At 39.7% G+C, this 21,790-nt stretch overlaps 1 protein-coding gene across 7 annotated transcripts in view; it reads left to right on the forward strand.

The window, feature by feature from the left end:
• STARD13 (StAR related lipid transfer domain containing 13) overlaps positions 1-21,790 on the forward strand; it is a 243,359-nt gene that overhangs the window by 166,703 nt on the left and 54,866 nt on the right. Inside the window, exon 1 of one of the 7 annotated variants that reach the window (XM_077173799.1) lies at positions 4,320-4,846. The exons of 5 other annotated variants lie outside the window; for them this stretch is intronic. Coding sequence is in view for 1 of the 2 variants with exons in the window: in XM_077173798.1 (XP_077029913.1) it covers positions 14,196-14,205 (10 nt within the window). In the remaining variant the exon portion in view is untranslated. Of the gene's footprint in view, positions 1-4,319; positions 4,847-14,127; positions 14,206-21,790 lie in introns of those variants that run through there. One more of the 7 variants, XM_077173798.1, reaches the window with a different exon arrangement.

Genomic DNA, 21,790 nt, shown 5'->3' on the forward strand with positions numbered 1-21,790 from the left:
TGCCATGTTAACTCCAGAGATTTTCCAGCAGAAGAAAGACTAAATGAGGACCAAGTGTAAATGAGAGAGGTTTTTCTGAAAAGTAAGCTAGGTAATACAGACTTTGATTCTTCAAAAAATGTGTTTGATTTAAAATGCAAAAGTGTGTGGCTTTCTCATCAGGTGGACATAGCGCAACTGTCCTACTTTACGTAACAACCACAATACTAAATGAATGACAAATAGTTCAGGATCTCTTTGGGAAATGGCAGTCAGAGGTAACAGCATCTGCTGCATGAAAGCTGCCCAGGAGAAAATCCCCCTGTCAACATGTTATTACAGTTTTCTGTTTTAGATAGGAAGTTTTCAATTTGCTTTTTTATTTTGATTTTGCCTCAAAATATCCATTTTGATTCAGAGTTTCAAATAGTAATAACTCAGTATTATTTTTCCTTTCCCCCTTGTCTTCTTGCTGAAAGTGATGCAGCACTTTATGTTCCCTCATCTCTATAACTTTTCAAGTTCCATCATCTTTAGGAAAAATACGAGTATGTTTCTAAGTGAAATCTGAAAACAGGGTTCGTCCATTCCTGGTAGCACAAAGTAAAACCTTTGCCTCAAGTTCTCCAGAATCTGCCAGGATTAGCAGAGGACATGCAATAACAAAGTGGGATGAAAGGAAGGGGTCATACAGTGGGGCACTGGCTCCATGTGCCCTTCCTTTGAAGGCAGCTCAGTTTGCAGCTGTACCGTGGTTATCAGTGGCATGGGTGCGTGATTAGGGAACAGCAGCAGTAAATGCTGGCAAAATCTGGGAGGCTGGCAGTTGGGAGCAACAGAGATCAAAGGCTTGAGTGTCTTTGCAGACTGGAGAATAATTGCAAGTCACTCCCAAAATGTGGGCAGGCAGTGCAGCCTGGCCATTGGGTCTGTCTGGCAGTGTATTCCATGGGAGAGGTGAGTACATGGCACAGGGGGGCACATCTGCAATGCTGCACTCAGTTCTCATTCCCTGTGATCCAGCCCCCATTCAGCTGACATCAGAAGATTCAGAATTAGAGGGGAAGTGGCTTGTTTTATCAAAGGAGACTGAAACGGGGCTCTGCTGTAGCCTCCAGGATCCAAAGATCTCCTGACTGGTCTTGTTGCCTTCAACTGGATGGTGAAAACTAATGAGGAGAACTTGACCCAAGTGTGGCTCAGCTGTGGAAAGGTTTCAGCTGAAAATGGATGTTCAGACTATCAGAGAAAGAAGGCTGCAGGACAGTGGTGCAGAGGAACTGTAGGCAGGCACAAGTGTTCATCTTCATCGATAAGCATCTTCATCTTGCTCACCTTTCCATCAGTGTCCTCATACCTGTGTTTTCTTCTCAAAGAACTCAAGACTTTCCCACATCTGTCTAGTGTCTCATTCTGTCTTAGCAAAGCAAAATCTGACCGTAAGAAGAAATAATGTATTCTTGAGTATCTTAGAGTTTTAAGATGGAAAAGGCGAGTTTTTTAATAATTCTATTCACCACATGATAGGCAAATACACTACAGTCCGAGTGCCTTTAAACTGTTAAAAGTTTTCCCCAGACAAACTCAGGGTGGAAAGCTTGACATATTAAATATATACAATTCCCATAAAGGGTTCAGGGCCAAGCCAGCATGGCTATCCTGGTTGCATGGAGAAGTCTGAGCTCTTCTAGTTTCAAGTCACTGGAGGGAAATGGCAAGTTATTTATTCCTTCTCCTTCCCCTTCCCAGTGCATTTATGGGACCTGAAACAATTTGTGAACTTGGTGTGCCAGCAGGGTCTCAGCAAATCTCACAACCATTTTCAGGTGAGGGGAAGTGAGGGCTGCATAACAGTGACAGAAGGAACTGTCCTGCTGTCCTTCATCCCTGGGACATCTGTACTACCAAACAAGGGAGAGTGAGGGATCCCACAGCCAGGGAACACAGATAGACTTATGTTCACACTGCTTAGGAAGAAGTTGGTAGAAGTGGTACAAAACAGGGACCAACAATGCAGGGGGTTGTTTCCTGGGACCTGATCTTGTTCCATGGCTTTGGGTTCAGCCATACTGGGCTGCTACATGTAGGGTTGTGTTTAGAACTAGCAAGTAGTGTGGCTCAAAAGAAGGTTTGCAGAGAGAAAAAGTCCTGATAAACCATCGTCTCTGCTACTAAATTTTGCTGCCTTATTGGGGATTTACTCTGGTTTGAGTCTGTGAACTGAACACTCACTGGTGGTAGCAGCAGATCTTCCCTTTCATCCCCAAGGAACTCAGTGCACTTTCTAGAGCTAAACCACATGGAGGAAAATGTATAATAAATATATTTATTTCCACCTGCAGCAAACATTTTCTTGTTATTCAGGTGATGGTCAGCAATCTCAGGACAGAGAAAAAGCAAATCTTTCCCTCTGTACCATAAACATTACTCCAGACATTAAACAAAATGCTCTATAAAAGTCCTTGGAGGATCTCCAATCTATATAGTGAATGTCACACCATTGTATTGAGCATTTAATCTCTTTAGAAACCTTTTCTGGGGATTCAAAATTCTGTTATTATTCAACTGGATATGTACTACTGATGGGTCTCATTTATGGATTTTCAAGTACACTTTAAAGGTCAAACAAGTAATTTTAATCGGTTATGTGGTGTTTTTTTGACAGCTGATAAGTACTGAATGTGCCACAGCACCTGGAAAGCAGATTTGCTATATTTACCATTACATATTTAGATTGGGTGCAGGGATAGTGCTCTGCCCACGCTCATTTCACTCTCCATCATCAAATTACTGGCACTGATCAACCAGTGCATCCACAGGAGAGCACTGTCGTTGCAGCACTTCAGATCTGAGTCACAGCTTGGACAGGGGCCCAGGACCTGTGTCTTATGGCTGGTGGTTAACAGACTAGTAGCTGCATCACAGTGATGTTGTCCTTGGCTCAGAGCATTCCTGGCTACTTAATCCATACTGCTTTCTCCTGGGCTGCCAGGCTAGTAACTATTTGGAAATTAGTCAGATGTGGTGTCTGAAATTCTTGTGTTCAGGTCACTCATGCTGTGGAGGTGGAGATCACAAGGTGACAACTGACTGTCCTCGCTTACTGTCTGCAGAACTGAAAGCAGAGAAAGTTAGAATATTTTCAACAATATCAGTCATGGATTGGGAGTAAGGCTTGAGCTCAGGTGCTGTGGCATCAGCTTCTATCAGGTGAACAAAAGGGCTGGCTGCAGTGCTTATGGGAGCCGCAATACCTACAGGGATGAGCAGAAAGGCTGACCAACCCCAGAATGAATCGAGGAGATTCTTCAGCTTAGGGGAAAAAGACAGTCAAATTGGATCTGACAGAATCCCACAGATTCATCTATCATGTGGAAAAACTGGACTTGGGAGGATTATGAGGCACGTAATGAAGTGGTTAGAGAGTTGGAATAAATAGACAAAAGTGCTTTTTTTGGTGTTTTTCCACTGCATTTTTGGAACACTGTGGGGTAGGGTAGATGAGACTCAAAAAGGGATGAGATCCTTTCATAGAAGACCAGTGATGCAATAGTTCCACTCCAGCAGCTGGCAGGAGAAGCCCCTGGGTCCCAGTTTGCTGGGAGTTGAGTAGCACACTTGGGGAACAGTTGCTGTTGGGATATGCTGCTCTTGCACACTTCCCCAGTCCGAAACCCAAGGAGTTCTTCATCAAGACTACAGCAGCAGCTCAGCTGCTCTTCAGTGTGGGCAGCAGCCAGGGGAACTCATGGGCCACCAGGACACAGGCAGCTGTTAGTAAGGAAGGAGTTGGTTTTAGCCCTGGCAACACTTCAGCTGGGATGCAGCTCTCTCCATAGAAAAATCCTAGAGAACACACCAGGATTTTGCAGCCCATTCAGACTGTATCCAGATCTGTCCATTCATTTTTCATTTCCACAGCACAGTTTCTTAAGAAGATCTGGAAGGTGGAGAATTAGAACAATTAACAGTTTACAGAAACTCGGGTCTGTTTTACTGTTTTCGTGGGAACAAAGTTTGTAGTGCTGGTTTTATGGTACCACCTTGCTTTTATACTCCATGCTTTGTTAAACATGGTAATGAGCTCAGCGCTGTGTAGTGCACTTAGCGCTGTGCAGAAAATAAAAGTATTTCCTGCCCACACTTCAGAAGAACTGCTGCGATGGGAAAGTCTCTTTCAAGCTTAGGGCTGCTAGCCTAAACACTATGTACACTGGGCTGGTCTGTCAGAAAGCTCTGTATTGCAAATGTAAATTTATCTTTGTAAGCATGACAAGCTCCTGTTCAAAGCACAGCGCTATATAAAGCAGTTCACCGAGGCAGCAGGTTTTACCATATTCCCCCCCTGGAACAGAGAGGAGTTTTGTATTACATTAATCAGCATCTAAGCCCTGAAGGTCACAATTATCTGGCCACTATTTTTCAGTATTAGTGATTTTAGTACATGATTAACTTTCATGTGTGCATCATTAAGATGAGGAATTGTTTTTGAAGTTTCAAATAGAGCAGCAGGTCTTAGCTGTAGTATTTGCCATACTTGCCCAGCCACTCTTAAAAGGGATGATTTATAGAAAATCCAGCTGTGAGTTTTCGTTTCTTCAAGAGCAGGAGGCGGGACTAGGAACAACCTAAAACCAAGCGGAGCATTGATCAGAGTAGAAATGATGTAGAGCACAGCTCCGCAGACAACAGCTAAGCATCGTGGAAGTATTAGCTGGCAGCGATAAGGAGGCGGAAGCAGAGCTCGGTGACAGAGGAGCCATCTGTCAGGAACTGGGAATCTGATTTCAAGAGAGCAGAAAATGAAGTAAAGAAGAAAGTGATTTTGGTTCAGAGGTGCAGTGAAGCCCAAGGATATCTGTGGACAGTAAGTTTCTATACTGCAACAGGGATATTTATGCAGCAGCTAATACTGTTTGAAAGGGCTTTTCATCTTTGAAAACAGACTTAAATAGCTCCTGTATTAAATAGCTTTAACTTTAAGTTTTTATTTATTTGTAAGATGTAAATAAGCTTATCTGTTTGAGGTGGTGTGTTTCAAAACTTGTAAACAAACTTTAAAACTGCTGGTGTCCCTTTCTTCAGAGGGTGCTTTTTTGTTTAACAAGGTCATCTCCTATTGAGGATAAGATTTATTTGTAACCTTTCAGAAAAATATCTTAGAAGAAAAGGCTGTTTTGGCCCCAGCTGTGAGGTGAAAAAGGGTAGGCAAGAATATTTTTTCTGGAAAGGGGAAAGGAGTTCCCACCCAAATAGATCTAAACTAACTGGAACTACAGTGTATAAACACCCCGGGGCTAAATCCTACCCTCAGTTACACTGATGTAAGTCAGGTTTAAGTCTACTGTAGTTAATAAAATTACTCCTGATTTAATTAAGGATAGAATTTGGTTGCACATTTCTTAATAATGAAAAAGCCCCATGGTTCTTTCCAAAGTGCATTTTATGTTAACAGATTATTAAGGTCTTGCTGGAAAATATGTTAAAATTAATTGAAAACTCACACTTTGATGCATCTTTTGTCGTATACTTGTAGCCTTCTTTGAAATTAGCACAAAAGCCAACATGAGATATTGTAAGCAATATTATTTCTTGTTAGCAGGTTCTCAGATAAGGTTTGCATTGCTCATAATTTCATGCTTGTTTCACTTCAGTGGCTTGTATTTGGGGTGATATGCTTTAATCCTAAAAAGGTTTGTGGAGCTTCAGCCGAGTGCAATAAGATGATATTATCTGTAGCAGAAAAGTGTCAAAGTTCTGTACAAGACCCCAGACTGTCTGATTGGGAATGAAACTGTTCTATTACAAATTGTACAGAAAAAATTACTCTTGTTGCTGTGGTTTTAGTGTACGAGTTAGAAGCAGAAGCATTGGCTGCTGACTGAGAAAAAAAAAACAAAAAGTAAAACCCACTCACTATTATGGCCCAATATGGATGACAAAACACTGTAGCATGTGTGGGAAAATGGCTGCAGTCCAATGTCTGGAACCATTTATCTTCTGGTAGAGTCTGGAAGATGACTGTTTTATGTATTTTACAGAAATCCCTGCTGATTGATTTCATTTACTTAGGAGGAGGGGTCACAGTGACTGATGGCAGGGACAACTGGGGCAAAAAGTGAATTCTTTGCATTATCCTGACATCCTGTTCTGGTTGGGGTTATTGGCACCTTTTGAAGGGACCATGCTGGACATATCTTGCTGCTGTATCTGCTACTACACGCAGCCAGAGGTTCGCTGCTTTTTTCTGGGTCTCAGCAAGCTGAGTGTTGCAAGTTGCACTTCCACTAGTGTCAGGCACATTTTGGAAATTATGATTTGCAGAGGCTTGAAGAGGAATGGACAGAAATGGGTGCAGGTCTCTGTAACCTGCCAAAAGCTTGGCTGATGGTGAGTGCTGTTACTGCAGAGGAGGAAAGACTTTGTGAAAGGTCTGGGGGAAAGTCTGTTTTCAGTGCAGAAACAGCTTGTCCCTCTTTAGCACAACAGATTAGTATGCTAGGATGATGATAATGTTTTTTTCTGATGTTTGTTGCTAAAATACCCTCAATTCCTGTCATTTTTTTTATTTATATGGAAGAAAGAGCTTGCCAAGCACATTAGAAACAGCAGGGATATGCTGTACATCAGTGTTTTTCATTTATCTCTGTGTTATTTTTGTGTGTGCTCTGATGGCCTGTCTGTCAAGGTGTTTGCCTTCAAATCAATTCAGCTCACATCACAGCATGACAGGCACTTGTTATATACCAGGCATGTCTACAGGCATTTGCTTTCATGTTGCAGGGAGTGAGTGCCAAGATTTTCATATGATGAAACAAAAGGGTGGGGGATATGTTTTTCAGTCAGTAAGTACACTGCTACTGTGTTAACAAAAATGGAAAGGAAAATGGATTTTTCAGTTGACAATACCACTTCATTTGATACCCTTTAAGCTCTTCACAGTGTTCTCTACTAATGATTACAATGCCAAGTCCAATGCAGAATTACATAACAAACCTGGGGAAAAGGAAAATTATTGTGTGTCCCCCATCACATCCAGTTTCCCAGACATAACCACATAGGACAGTCAAGACATTTTTCACTGAAAGAGAAAGAAAGAGAGAAAGAGAGAGGGAGAGAGAAAGAAAGAAAGAAAGAAAGAAAGAAAGAAAGAAAGAAAGAAAGAAAGAAAGAAAGAAAGAAAGAAAGAAAGAAAGAAAGAAAGAAAGAAAGAAAGAAAGAAAGAAAGAAAGAAAGAAAGAAAGAAAGAAAGAAAGAAAGAAAGAAAGAAAGAAAGAAAGAAAGAAAGAAAGAAAGAAAGAAAGAAAGAAAGAAAGAAAGAAAGAAAGAAAGAAAGAAAGAAAGAAAGAAAGAAAGAAAGAAAGAAAGAAAGAAAGAAAGAAAGAAAGAAAGAAAGAAAGAAAGAAAGAAAGAAAGAAAGAAAGAAAGAAAGAATCTTGTAATGTACCCAAACTACTGAGGAAATTTCCTATATTTACCGAGTATTTTTATCAGAGCAGTAGAAGCAGTTAAGCACTGTGCTTGAACAGTATCCTAAGAATAAACTCAGCATCACCTCTCTTCTGGACAGCATCCTGCCATGCACTATCATTCAGCCTAGTCAGCTTGTTCTTTGGTCTCACGGCTCCTCATGCCATCTTGATGTGCACTCATTTTCTGTCTCTGTGTTTTGAGGATGCTCTTATGGCTATCAGACATGTTGTTTTTATTCATGTGTTGACCTCTGATTTTGATTTTCAAGTTTACAGAAATTTAGATTAGTTGTAACCTTTTCTATTTTCTTAATTTCCTTCACTTCCTTCTCAGACACTATGTGTTTTGGTTATACTCCCACAGAACAGTTCCTTGTTGGCACCCTCACAGAGGCATAGCTGCTTTTTCTCTTCATTACTTTAGTTTGAACCTTTCCTGCTTTTTGGTATATCTAACTCAAGAGAACAGTGGGTAGTGCCATGAGTTCCAGAGGAAGGTGCCACTTACCTTCCTTGGTTATGCCACTGAGTTGCCTGATGATCCAGAACAAATTTAGTGTCTCAGTTACTTTTTTTAGATCTGTCTTTATCACAGGGTTCTTGATGGGGTCTCTCTTCCTTTAGAGGAAGAGTGCTGGTAAACAACTCCACTGTAAGCCCAGTGTCTCCCTTTAATCTTGAATTTGGGCAGGAGGGGAAAAGAGTGGTCTGAGCTGATGCAAGTTTGTTTTTCCATCCAATAGGACTGCATTCTCCTAGTAATTTGGAGCACATTTGAGGACTTTTAGTCCCTAATCATTCCTCTTCCGTAAGGATTGGTAGGGTGGTGTGGTCAGGCTCCAGCCCTTTAGTGTGCTGCCCATGCAGTCCCTACATTTTGTTAATCAGCTCTTAAATCTCTTCATAACATGGAATCGTTTTTCATGTGGCCACCACAAAGGTGCCTTCCTGAGAGTGCAACTTCTTACAAATAAAATATCTCAGGCCATATTTTAGACATGTTGCATATTATCCCATTTTTGAAACAATTTTTTTCCGTTTGTTCTTTGTAATATAGCACGTGACAAGCATGGGGCGGGTGGTAGAGCTACAGCTGCCTCTTGTTTTCTTATCAGATATTGATAAAAACAGTAAATTAGATTAAACATTAAAAAAAAACCCAAAAAAAAAAAAAGGAGCTCTGTAGGCTGTGGAACATTATGAAACCACCCACTGAATGTCTGCGCAAGACATACGGCAACAGCCAAGCTGTTATGTGCTAAATGAGTTCAGAGTGGGGGCCAGCTGAATGCAGTGCATAAGTGATTTACTTAGTCACTTACAACCCTAACCTAGAATCGTGATTGTTTGCTGTTCTGTAAAAAGGATGACTTTGTGTGACCCCTTAAAGCCTTCAGCATTAAGTAGCATTAAGTTGATGGCTACTTGTTTTGTACCTTCAGAGAAAAATTATGCATAAATCAAGTAGGCTTTCCTTGTAATGCAGTCATAATCCTCACAAGCAAAACTCCCACCCAAAACCAGTGATCAAACATGGTTTCTTGAACTCAGAAAGGTCACCTCATAAAAAATATGGAGGTATAATATTCAGGCCACCCAGGCAATTTTTTTTCTTGGCTAGAACATTAATTAAGTCACTGTAAGGTTAAAATAATAATAGGGTTCTGATGTAAGCAGATAAAATACAAGGAAGCTACATTAAATTCAGTTTCCATCCACCAAACACATCTAGAAGAGATAAGCTCACTTGCTGTTTAAACATTTTGCACAGGGACAGACAGAATGGGCTGAGGTTGAGTCCTGAATGTTCCAGGGTTTATGTATTTAAATCAAGCCCTTAGCATTGTTTTTGTTCCTTAATTACTTCTGGTTTGTTGATTTATTGATGCTTTTGAAAGCAAGTAGACTCAGTAAAACAGAATCATTCTGTCTTATGTAAAATTTCCTCATATCTGTGGATGTTATAGACAAAAGGAAAGGACTGATGGAGGGACCTTCTGTGGAGATGGTAAAACAAGTGGTAGGTCTCTAAAAGGTGGAATTGAGCTACTGAATTGCAAATGAATTGAAGGTCTTGTGAAATCAGTAATTAGGGCTGTCTCAGTTCTTGCAATCTGCCAGTGCAGCCAAGAGTTTAGGCAGGAGCCTGGGAACCAGCAATCCTGCAAAAGGGGTTGGAGGCTGGAGCATCTTCATACAGTGTTGCTGGGAGAAGTAATGCTGAACTCACCCCTTCAGTGTGACATGTCCCTCCCATTTGGGGGTGACTTTATGGGAAATAGGAGCACTATGTGCTTTAGTTCTTGTCATACAGGCTTTGAGCAGGGACAAAAACTGCAAATGACAGTCCTTTGCCAGCCATGAGCACTTCTGTACCATTGAAAAGTCACAACATGGTCTCAACTGGCTTTGTTTCAGGGAAATACTTGGAGACTGCACCTACTTTCTGCTGCCCATGTCCTTGGGGCCCCCATTTCTGTACCTAAACTCCAGTTCTGAAAAGAACCTGTGCATCTTCTTTTCCAGCACAGCAGAGCATAGCATTGAGGCATTGCTCTTTCTGTGTCTCTCCTGCGTCTGTGCATCCCAGCTGGTACACCTAAAGCAGAGGATGGGCCCTCACTTGTCACAGAAGGGTTTAAAAGATTAATAGAGGCATAGAATGGTTTGGGTTGGAAGGAACCTTAAAGTTTATCTAATTCCAAACTCCTGCTGTGGGAAGAGACACTGTCCCCTAGATCAGGTTGCTCAAAGCCCCACCCAACATGGCCTTGAGCACTGCCAGGGATGGGGCATCCACAACTTCTCTGGGCAGAAGATTTAGAAGATTTGTTCAGGAGATGTTTAATTTGTCACATCCCTCCACCAGTGGCTAGTGACCTGCATGAGCAGCTCTGTTGTAATAATTTGGTTTGCAAGACCATGTACACAAGATAACCAAAATTGAATGTGGTTGATAGAGGCACAATGATGTACATGTCTCTTGTGCTTCTGAGCCACCGAATTCAAAATGTAGATTTATGTTAATATTTAGCACTTACATAGTGCATTTAATCTCCATAGGCCTGCAGGAACGTGTCTAATTTATACATCTAAATTAATAGAGGTAATCACACATAGCAGTCAGTCTTTTCATCGCTTAACCCAATGAGGAATGAAGACACTATTTTGTTTGGACTATAATTGCTTACACATACCTGAAAATACCATCCCATATTCTCAGTTCTTTGTAAAAACACCATGGGTTTGCAGTTACAAGAATATTTCAGACAGCTGCATAATGAGTTAGCTTCATTTTTTAACTGAACTGAAAATTAGGAGGCAGATCTCAGTGGGATATCTTCAGAGGAATTTTTCAGTGAACTTAGATACTAAATGAGCTAAACCAGTTCATTTTTAAAAATTGTTTGAAAACCATCTTTCAGAAAATATAGTCTTGAAAACCTGATACTTATAATGAGCATGCTTGCAGACCTCTAAGGCAGCAGTCAAACATCCTCGTGCTTCATATTATTTATTTATATTACACTTATATTGTCCACACAAACTTCCAGAGCAAATTCAATAGACAGCTATAATTCTGTCTTGATTATTCAGCCCTGGTTGCTATGGCATCCCAGCTGGGAAAGTACCTGCCAGTTCCAGGTGGCTGAGCACACAGGTGGATGAAACATGAGCAGTAATTTGGGAGCCATGAGGTGGTGTCCTGTGACCAGAAGGTATTGTCCATGCTTTTTGCAAAAAGGAGCAAGAAGTTGTGAACATTGCTGGGACACCTGGGCTTTATTTAGCTACAGCGAAAGAAACAGCCTGTTCCAGCAGTAAGCACATGTACTGAGAGGTTCTGGTGGTAAGCTATGAAATAATTTAATGATCTATTAAAATTAAATCCAAAATTGGAGATCAGAGGGGGCTGGCTGGGATCACCTATAGTCATGCTCAGTAACATCCTGCTCTGATTTGTTCCACTCAGATCACTGAGATTAAAACAGTTGTTGAATAAGGCAGCAGAGCTGAGCTTGCAGGTGAAAAATACATACAGTGAGAATTGTAAGACCTTTGAAAAGAAAATCCTTTCTTATTTAGTCTTTGTACTCAGATCTTGCCCCTTAAAGTCTGCATAATATAATACAGATAGGATCTACAAATTCAATTTTTTTAAGTCTAAACTATGTTCAGGATCAATATTCAAATGCTTTGATTGAGTTTTAACTCACATCCAATTGTCACTGTTTTAAATCACTTTTATAGCAAGAATCAATTTTCACTGAAAGCAGTTTTTTTGCAACATTTCTTTTTCCAGTTAAAAAAATAAAGAACAAGAACAAAGACTACCAAACAAAATGCAACTTGTCTAAGATCTCATAAAAGCTCTTACACAAGAATCTATCAAGCCTGGGAAAATATGTGTTCTTTTGTAAAAACATATTTTTCCTTGAAGTCATTGCTAGATTACAAAAGTTCACAAAACATATTGGTATGTATATGTGTTTATGTAAGACAGACCTCTGTATTTCACTTTCTCATGTCATGGTTGCCTTGACAACTGTATTTTATTGATTAGTAGAATGTATGTAATTTGGTTCAGAGCTGCATCATCTTACAAGGTCATTTTTCTTTGTGAGAAGTTGTTTCATTTTCTTATTCTCTGAGTAAAATTATTTTTCTGATATGAGAAATAATGTTCTTTTGATCCTTTTGGGGATGTTTCTCAGGCTGTACTCAAAACCCAGCAGAATTTGACATATGCAAGCTGATAAAGTCATTAAATACATTTCTACTGATACATGCATTTCTTACTTGACTTCTTTTGCTGCATATGTTAACCTAGTATCTAATCTGTAACTTCACTAGTAACCAACTGGAGACTCTATCCATGCAATTCCAGCTATTACATACCTTCACGGTGCTTCAGAACCTTCTGAAGTTCCAAGTAGTAACACTTCTCAGGATCTCTTTGAACTAGATATTAATATAGCATTTATTTGACACTTAGATAAGCTGTGATGTGAAAAGCTTCCCCCAAAGAGTAAATAGTACTGAGAATAGCTCCTGAAATTGAACTCTTACACCCTTATTCTACCCGTTGTGGGTTTATCAAACCTATGGGTTAGTTCCTGACAGAGGACTGTATCATTTAGCCAACCAGTTGTCCCATTGCCAATCCTATTTCTGTGAGTGCTGGTCAGGTTTATGAGAAGTTTTGGTCCTGACCTGAAGAATTTTCCTTTTCACACAAACTGAGCTGGGGAGAGGGTGGAAGGAGTAGGTGGGATGCTGTGTCTGGGTTCAGATGGTGCCATGGACTGATTATGTGCACAGCTGGAGGATTCACATATCTGGGTTTGCCAGATCTCCTCCTGCTTTGGTTTTGCTCTTTCCCTCTGTGTTTATTTGTCTCATGGTTTATGAGTATTACAGGAGCCAAGAGCAGTCAGGGTGTGCAGCTTCCTGGATGAAATCAGACAGGGGCACAACAAGAAAAAATAGGCCAAGGAGAAGGAGGAGTACAAATAATGGATGGGAAACTAATGAAGGTCAGCCAGATGTTGATGTAAAAGCTGTCCTTTTTTTATGTACAACTGAAAGCATAGCAATCCCTACAGTCCTAATATTAACAATTTACAAATTACAGCAGTGATTGTATTTAGATGTCATACAGAAGGTAAATGATGGGAATGAGTTGTCAACATACATAAGAAAACAAGTCTGAAAATCTCTAGCACTTTCTTTAAATATAATAGTTCCTGACAATTAAATATCCCATTGGTTGTTATCTAAATATTTATCTTCAGTGAAATTACAAGAAATCCACAGTCAGAGAAAACCCACGCTCGTCTGTTCTCTGTTGTAAAAATTAAATTATGTTCTATATTTGAAAAAGCACTTGGTTCCTGGGTCTATTCTGTTGTATTTTTCTGGGTAATTTTGAAAAAAAGGAAGAGAAAATTGTCCCTGCTTGCCATTGATGGCAAGCAGGGACAAAGGCACTGTTACTAGATTGCAGTTTTGGAGGTTGTTTACCATGCTAAGTCAGAGACCATAATGTAAAATAATGTTTTTAATCTTTTGGATTAAAACATTCAGCAACAGGTCTTCCTAGCAACAATGCCCCACCTAACAGAGAGCCTCATTTTCTTGCAAGGATCCTTACATGGATTTTTTAGGTCAGTCGTTGGCAGCAACAACACTAATTCATTCCAGATGAAAGTCAGGCCCACTATAATTACCAATACTATGGTATTTGTCTGAAAAATCAAGAAACAGTGGCATTTGCTAGAGAGACTGTGTGTCTTGTGGGAAATCCACTTCATTTAATTCAAGATTTAGGTACCTGGGGTTAAGCAGATGGTCCAGTAAATTTGTCACAACTGCTTGTACAGTCTAAGGAGAGCAGCAGTTGCTTACTGAATATCTGAGGAGAAAGATCTGTTCCCCCTCTCCATCTATCCATCCATCCATCTATCCATCCACCCACCCAAGGATGATTCAGTCTGCCTCATCCAAGTAAATACCTCTTCCACTGGGATTATAGAGGAACAATAGGAAATAAATGCTGGCAGCTCCATGCAGTTGGGTTTTACTCATTTGAAGATGAATGTGACTTATCTTCCTCTTGCATAATAGCCCAAGAATTAGAGCACTCCCCTCAGAGAGAGGCAGTCCTGGGCTCTACTTGTTCTGAGTGTGTTGAGCTCGCATCTCCTACATTTAACTCAAGAGATAAATTCCTCCCTTCGTAGGATGACCATCCGTAAGTCTCCACACTTTCGGTTTTTTATCCTTTCCTTTTCTGCCTGTCTGTGAGGACTGTAAGCTCTGTAGGGCACCAGCTAGTTTCTCATTAAACATTTGAGCATCACTGACTCTTGCAAGGTTCTGATTTTGGCTTTGTAGTGAAATATAAATGATGACAGCAGTTGTACAGTTTTGTCTCTTCACACCACAAAAATGCTGAGGAAAAGCTTTGTTCTTGTGAATGCATTACATATTTTTGGCTGGTATGGATAAAATTTGGGCTTTGTACAGCCTTTCATTGTGAAATGGCTTGTGAAACAGTGGATGGGTCTGCAGAGATGTTGGATTTGATGTGTATTTGGGGAATTGCTGGTTGCTTGATGGTTTGATATGGCCATGCTTATGTCCTCATTTTTGTTGTCTCTTCTAGAGACATTCATGCTGGAGCTTGATAGATCTGTAGGACTGGGAAATATGATGCTCCAAGGCCCTTTCTTGCAGATTACTTTTAGGAGATTTTTTTGGACCTAGGCAAGTATACATGTGTCTGAGGGCAGGGGTAGGCTGCAGAGGTCCTACTCAGTGTCACAGCCCCTCACTGCCTTTTTCTCTTGGAATTTCTAAAGAAAGCAGTGGGAGGGCAGGACAGATGGGGCTGAGAGCAGTGTGAGGACATTGTGCTGTGGGGACATTATGTGGTCACTCCTGCAACACTGGCGAAGAATGCAGCAGTGATGTGTTCCTCTCATGAGTCATCCTGGAGCTGCCAAAAATTGGAACAGCCCATTACCCAGGAATGACTAGTGGCTGACCTTTATTTCCATCTTAGACATTATTGTAAAATTGAGTGAAATTAATTTCTGCTTTCTGAGCTCTGACATCAGTGCAGCCTGGTTTCCTACAAATTTGGATTCCTTTCCCACACCTCACTGAAAACAAGTCCTTCCCCTCCTCCATGTCACTTCCCAGATCTCTCTCCCATCCCTTAAATGTTTGCAAGAGAAGTGGTACGGACACTGATGCTGCTGCAGAATGTTGTGTACTCTGCAGCCAACTGTCTGCTGCCTCTCAGCATGCACAGTGGGTCACCCCACAAATGCCTTTCCCTTACTGGAGTGCTAATTTTTATACTTCCCTCTGCTCAACACCAGCTTTTCTAAAATGTAATATCTTTGAGACATGGCTCCTCCTGTCAGATTTGACTGAAACTGGCCAGTAAATTCTGAAATTGTTTTGGGAGGCAGGAGAGTGTCCCAGAGAGACAGATGGTATGAATATTATTTCTTTGAGAAGCACTTGTACAAATATACTGTAATGCATGCAGAAATTAAAAGACTTATGAAGAAATTAGTGGGTGAATCTCTGTGAGTTGTGTTGTGAAGGAAGACATAAAAGGAATATATTTTTAGGTTTCCTGTAAATGTTTTTAATTATTATAGTGAAAAATTGTTGAGCAATTCAACAATTGAGTTGCTTCTCCATCATGAGGAAATGTGGGACTCACCCTATCTGTTCATCCCTAATGTGTTCCAGCCCAGGCAGTGATGATTTTGGTCTGAACTTATCAAGCATAGTAAACACCTGCACACCTGTAAACTTTCTATCAGTACATGGCACCTATGAAGTGACAGTTGTTTTGGTCATCTACTACTTTGCAACCTTTAAAAGTGGCAAACTATTAAAAGTGTTATCAATTCCATGTGCTCATTTTAGTAAATAACATTTAAGAGATAGCTATAGTCAGATTTGGAAGTCCAGAGTCTGCTTTTTAGCAGAAGATTCTGGCTATGGTTAGGACATAAAATTTTAGTTAGTGGCTAGTGCAGGTTTTTCCAGTAGAAAATTACTTGAGGAGGTATGTGGCAGAATGGATCTAAAAAACTTACAATTTTTTTGTATTTATGGATTAAACAATTAATAAATAAATATTAAATAAATAAATGTAAAATCCCACAGTAAAGCTATTTATTATATTTCAGTTAGGGATCTTTCATATTAACATTCCTGGGGTCTCATTTATGATGCTGTCATTTCTCATTTTTTCATCTCCTGAAAGCACTATTTGCCTTAGGGGTATGGTATCATTGTGATAAAAATGAGCTGGTGCTACTGGTCTCATGGTTAATTGCTGTCCTTCAAGCAGCTCCCTTAGCATTCAGCCCTTCAGGCTACTTTGAAAGGGGCTTTACATTTACCACAGATGCCCTGATGGCTTCCAAAATGATGGAGAAGAGCATTTTGCCCTTTTCATTTTGAGGCATGATAAAGTCTTGGCGACTTTTGAGGCCAACTGCCAGATGTGATTAAAAATTAATGAAACAGAACAATTGCACCTCATCCCCTTGACAGACACTCAAGTAAGTGCTTTTTCTAAGACTACTTTTCTAAATTTTTTTTTTCCATCTCTATTTTTCTCTCATCTGACCACAATGACATCTTCCTTAGCATTAAAAATGGAAAACAATAGTAGAGGATATTTGAGGATTTTTTTCATACAGTTCCCTGCAAGTTCTGTTTGGATTTTGTTCATCACACATAGGATGAACTATCAAGACAGACTGTAAACTGAAACATGAAACTGAGGTATAAGTGAGGAAGGAGATCTGCTGATGTTTAGTGCTACAGAGGGTGTCTTTGGTAAAGCTCACATTCAGTGTGTGCAAGTTGAAACATTTTCAAAAAAATAATCTGGGTTTTTTTTTTTTTTTTTTGGGATAAGCCTACACTGCCTTCCTTCAAAGCCTGTCTGTATTGGAACAGAGACTAAATATCATCTTTTCTGTGTTCTACTACCTCAGCCTTCAAATATTCTAAAAGAAAGGAAGTAGAAAAAAGTGGGGAGGAGAGCAGTCTCTGCATTGATGCTTTGGAAGGTTATTGGGGAATATCAGTGCTCAGGCCCTGAGATTGAAGAAGAGCAATAATTTGACAAAAAATAATTAACTAATACTAATTAATGCTTCTTTGCTACTTTACATGTGCTGCAGATTGCAGACACCAGCTAAATGTAGAGCCTTGGTTACACATAGAGAGATTTTGTTCTTTGAATTCTGTCAATTTTTTCAAAGAGCTATAAATAAGCAAGTATATATTTGACTGACTATCTTTTTTTGCCAAAGCAGAGAAACTCAGGCATCATTGTCTGTGAACTATTCACAAGGTTTTAAATGCAAAATATTTTAGGGCTAAATGCTGATATTTTTACTGATACTAAACAAGAATGTACTCTTCATGTTATTTATTAGTAGTGAGAGTGTCTAGTGTTTGATAAAAATATTTATTCTGAAATATTGTTTTGGAGAGGCATTTATCACTAAGATTATAATTTAGGGATTTTTTTTTATTTATTTGGAAGAACATACTCCTGGCTGGTCAGACACACTTTTTGTCCATTGTGCCCTGTGAGGGATAACCATGGGCTATTTAGAAGACAGTGTTTGCCTGACACAAATATTGCTCCCTTGAGAGCAGACTTTCATGATAATTCATCACATTATCATGGCATAAGTACGCACAGTTACTCAGACTCATTGCAGTTACGTAGTTCCCCCCAACAGGATACTGTTAAATAAACAATGTTATTTGAGGAATTGGCAATTCCCTCTTCCGTTCTTCACCCAAAGTATATTCTTAGCTTTTCATTCACTGGTGTTTTTGCTTTCCTGGAACCCGCTCTTCTGCCTTCTGAAACTCACAGTTGTGCAGACCCCTGATCCAAACAACTCTGTGATAGTTTGTTGAGATCTGCACTTTTGTATTCATCAGACAAAGTGAGGGTTAACCAGTCTGAGCACTGCAGGTGAGGTTATCATCCAGCAGCCCTTACACACCATGGAAAGCAGCATTGCATGAAATGGCACCATTTCTGTGAGCAGGGATTCAAATGGTGCTGAGATGCCAGCATGGCAGGAATTTAAGATACTGCTTGCAAGAAAAGAAAAGTTTATGGGGTTTCTGCTACAGGTGTGGCAGTCCAGAGGTAGTTAAGTGCAAGGTCTGGAAAAGTAAGCACTGCCTTCCAGGCACACACTGCTCAAGTTAATGTCTCCTCCTGAGAACAGAGCTGGAACTGTATCATCAAAACATCAACTTCAGCAAAGAGCTGTAAATTTGCCACCTAGCTGGTTTGAGACCAAAGCAACCTGTTTAGTCAGGTGTATCTCAGAAATTGTCCTGAATCCAGGATTCCTCTAAGGAAGAGTAAATATTAGTCCTGCAGGTTTTGACAGAGAGTGGATTAGATGAACTTTCACTCTCCACTTTGGCCTTATTTTCCATGGTTTATTTCATCTTCTTAGATGAAGTCTTTTTAAAATAAAATTTAGCATGGCCATCCTTGGGAAGAAAAAAAGCCAACTCTCTTTATCGTTTTTCAAACTGGTCATTCTACAGGATGTGGCTGCAGTTATTATCAGTCCCAGTACATGAGTCAGATGGTGGCATTATCAAGTTATTCCTTTCTCTGTGTTTGCATAAGATCCAGTGAAGAAAATGTGACTGCCCTCACAGGCAGTGGAGTTCAACATTTTCCTAAATTCAGTGACAGAGCACATGGAGGAATGAAATTTGACAGAGACTCACTGAAGTATCCTGAGCATTAGTGGGATAGCTGTGAAAACTAAGACAGTGAAAAACACAGTTGGAGAGCCAGAAGGAAAAGATACTTGTGAAAATAAAACCAAAAAGGAGCCCAGCAGTAAGGAATTCTCTATTTTGTTGAAAATACAGGAGAGATGAAGAATGTGGGGTTCTTTTTCAGATCTGCTTCTTACATAAATATTACAATGCATGCCTTATGGCACAATCCAGCAAAGCAAGCATGGAAATAAATGTTAGACACATTTAGGTGCAGTGATTTCAATGACAAAAATCTGTTGAAAATTTTCATCAGAAGAACAAGCTTATTCCTTAAGACAGTGTGAAACTGCACAGTTGCACCCCTTACAATTTAAGTTTTAAATTTATCTTTTCCTCAGAAGAAAATTACTTTACATATATCCTTTGATTGTAATCTAGGTTACAGGAATATACTGCTGTAAAAATATAGCATTACTGGAATTTTCCAGGTCTCAAAATAATTTAGTGTCCAAATACATACTTTATCTGATTTATGGCTTCACAGCCATGTCTAAGCCAGTGGTGCCAAATACAATTTTCTTTACTGTGATATGTATGCAGTTCTTTTTAAGGTATTTGGAATGATGTCTAACATTTAAATTAAGCAAAAGTTTCCTTCTAAAAATATTCAGCTATAGTTGTATTTTTAATGTGCAATTTCATCTTTTACATTTTTAAAGTGTAACTTCATTTCTTACAATATCAGTGCTCAAACATATCTATAATATGCTTAACAAAATCAAGGACCCAGTACATGCAAAAAACATGAAGTCATGTCCTACAAGGGCAGGTTTTTTTCCTTCATATCATTGTGAAAGTAGTTTTCTGTACTTCAATAATTTACCAATTCCATTCAATGAATATCTCTCAAGTAAGCAATCAGACAAAAAAAAAAAAAGTGAATTTGCCCTCAGCTTCCCATATATGAGCAGGTTCCTGACACCTATGTAGAAATGTGTAATTGAAATAACATTTGCATAAATTCCATTTAGTAAGGATGCATTAGCTGATGCCAGTGAGTGTGAGGACACTTAATCAAACAGTAAATAGCAATGCATGTCTAAGCATTGATCAGTTAATGCAGACATCGTCAGAAGAATTAAATAGATCATGATGTCCTTCTGTTCTTTCTCTTTATTTAGTGTAATATGCTGTTGCTTTCTAAATTTCCTCAGGGTCTTTAATAAAGAAAGATCTCTTCACTTAATTTTGACAGCTGTGTAATTGGGGTGTTAAATCATCCTCAGGATGTAATCAAAATGATTCTACTATGTAACAATTCTCTGGGTTTTCTACTTAGTTTAGAGCAGAAGCGAGAGATTTTGGTAATTGCAGTCTCTTGTATTACCTTAAAAGTCAAGCATTGATCATTATAATACAACAGTTATAGTGTAGAAAATCTCCAGGTCACTTGTAAATAAATGTAATTCAAAATCCAGAATAACCACTGTGGTAGATATAATTTCAGTGTAGGAAAATCTGATCCACAAAGACAGTTTAACAGAATAATAGGATTTGGTTTGCCAGAATCAAATCACAGACCAGCATCAGAATCTGGAAAAAAAAATCACTAAATCTGACACTCAATCATGATTTTAGCTACATAAAATGCATCAAATAACTACCTGAACTCTAGACTCTGTTTATAAAAAGTCACAGGATCTGTGCACCAGCACTATCCATGCTTATATGGGAAGGTGATAGCAGCGACTGTAAAACTGAGGCTTTGTTCACAAGGTGCCCCATGCAGAGGTGGGATCCAAGAGGGAAACCCCAGACTGGGATCTCACCACCTCCTGCCCTTCCCTCTCTGATCAGTCTCTTGGCCTTAACCCCACAAGTGCCAATTGACATATTTGTTCTGGTTTCAGCTATTTCTGCTTGAAGGCAGTGAAGTTTCCTTTATCCTAGGAAATTCTGAGAAAAGGGCAGTGATCCCAACACCTTTACAGTTTCGGCCTTTGGTCAAATGCTATGGTCACTAGTGTACACATCAACTGAATCAGATTTCCTGGATTTATTCTGAGAAACAACAGTAGGGCAAGACTCCAACCTAAAATCATACGCTAAGCAGGAGGGATTTCAGCTAATGTTATCCCTTGGAGTTATGCTGAACTGCTAATTCAAGTGCTCAGTGCATGGTAAAGTTCCTGTAGACTCTGCAGAAGAGCAGCTCAGCTTAGAAGTGATGCAGAGAGGTACATGGAAGTTCAGCCAAGCCAGGTGGCTTGTGGACACTGCAGCATCCTCCTGGAAATGGCCTGCCTATGCTCTCTGAGAACATTTTTCCTGCAAACAGGCTATATGCTAATTTCTTGATACACCCTCAATTTCCACTGTATAATAGCACTAATGACCTTGACAGAAAGCATTTCCTAGCGATTAATAACCATTTGAGATTTAATGACCTGAGGCTGTGCCGCAGGCCATAAACTCCTTCAAGCTGCTCATTAAATTCTTAGGGTACACAGCCTGCTTCAATCACTCCTGCTTAGGCATTTGCTCAGTGTCACCTACTAACAATATTCTCCCTGAGGTATTTCCTCTTCAGAGGCCCTGGAAATGTGTTTGTCCTTAAGACTTTTGGGAAAATAACTCATCATTAATTTTTTAGGTGATTTCTGTTTCAAGTCAGAGCATTTACTCAGGCTGTCACTGAGCTCTTGGTGTGACGAACTCAGTAAAAGTGAGACAGTTAAATTCATAAATTGCACCTTGAAATATAAACTATTTGTTCTAGTTGCTTACAATCTCATAATATAAATCAAGAGCCAGTAGCCTCCAGCATCCAAACACTGGTGGTTCAGCCAAAGGTAGCTTATTTGAGAGGTGATTTTGGACAGGCTACCACTTTCTAGCAAAGACTGGCTTCATACTAGCTCTAAAAGACACTCCAAATTCAGATCTGTGCAGAATGAACAATAGAGAGCAATGCTGCTTATTGGAGGAGAAATGCTCCAACAAGCCAATTTCTCACAGATGAA

Source organism: Agelaius phoeniceus, chromosome 2, assembly GCF_051311805.1.
Source record: "Agelaius phoeniceus isolate bAgePho1 chromosome 2, bAgePho1.hap1, whole genome shotgun sequence".
NCBI classification, from domain to species: domain Eukaryota; kingdom Metazoa; phylum Chordata; class Aves; order Passeriformes; family Icteridae; genus Agelaius; species Agelaius phoeniceus.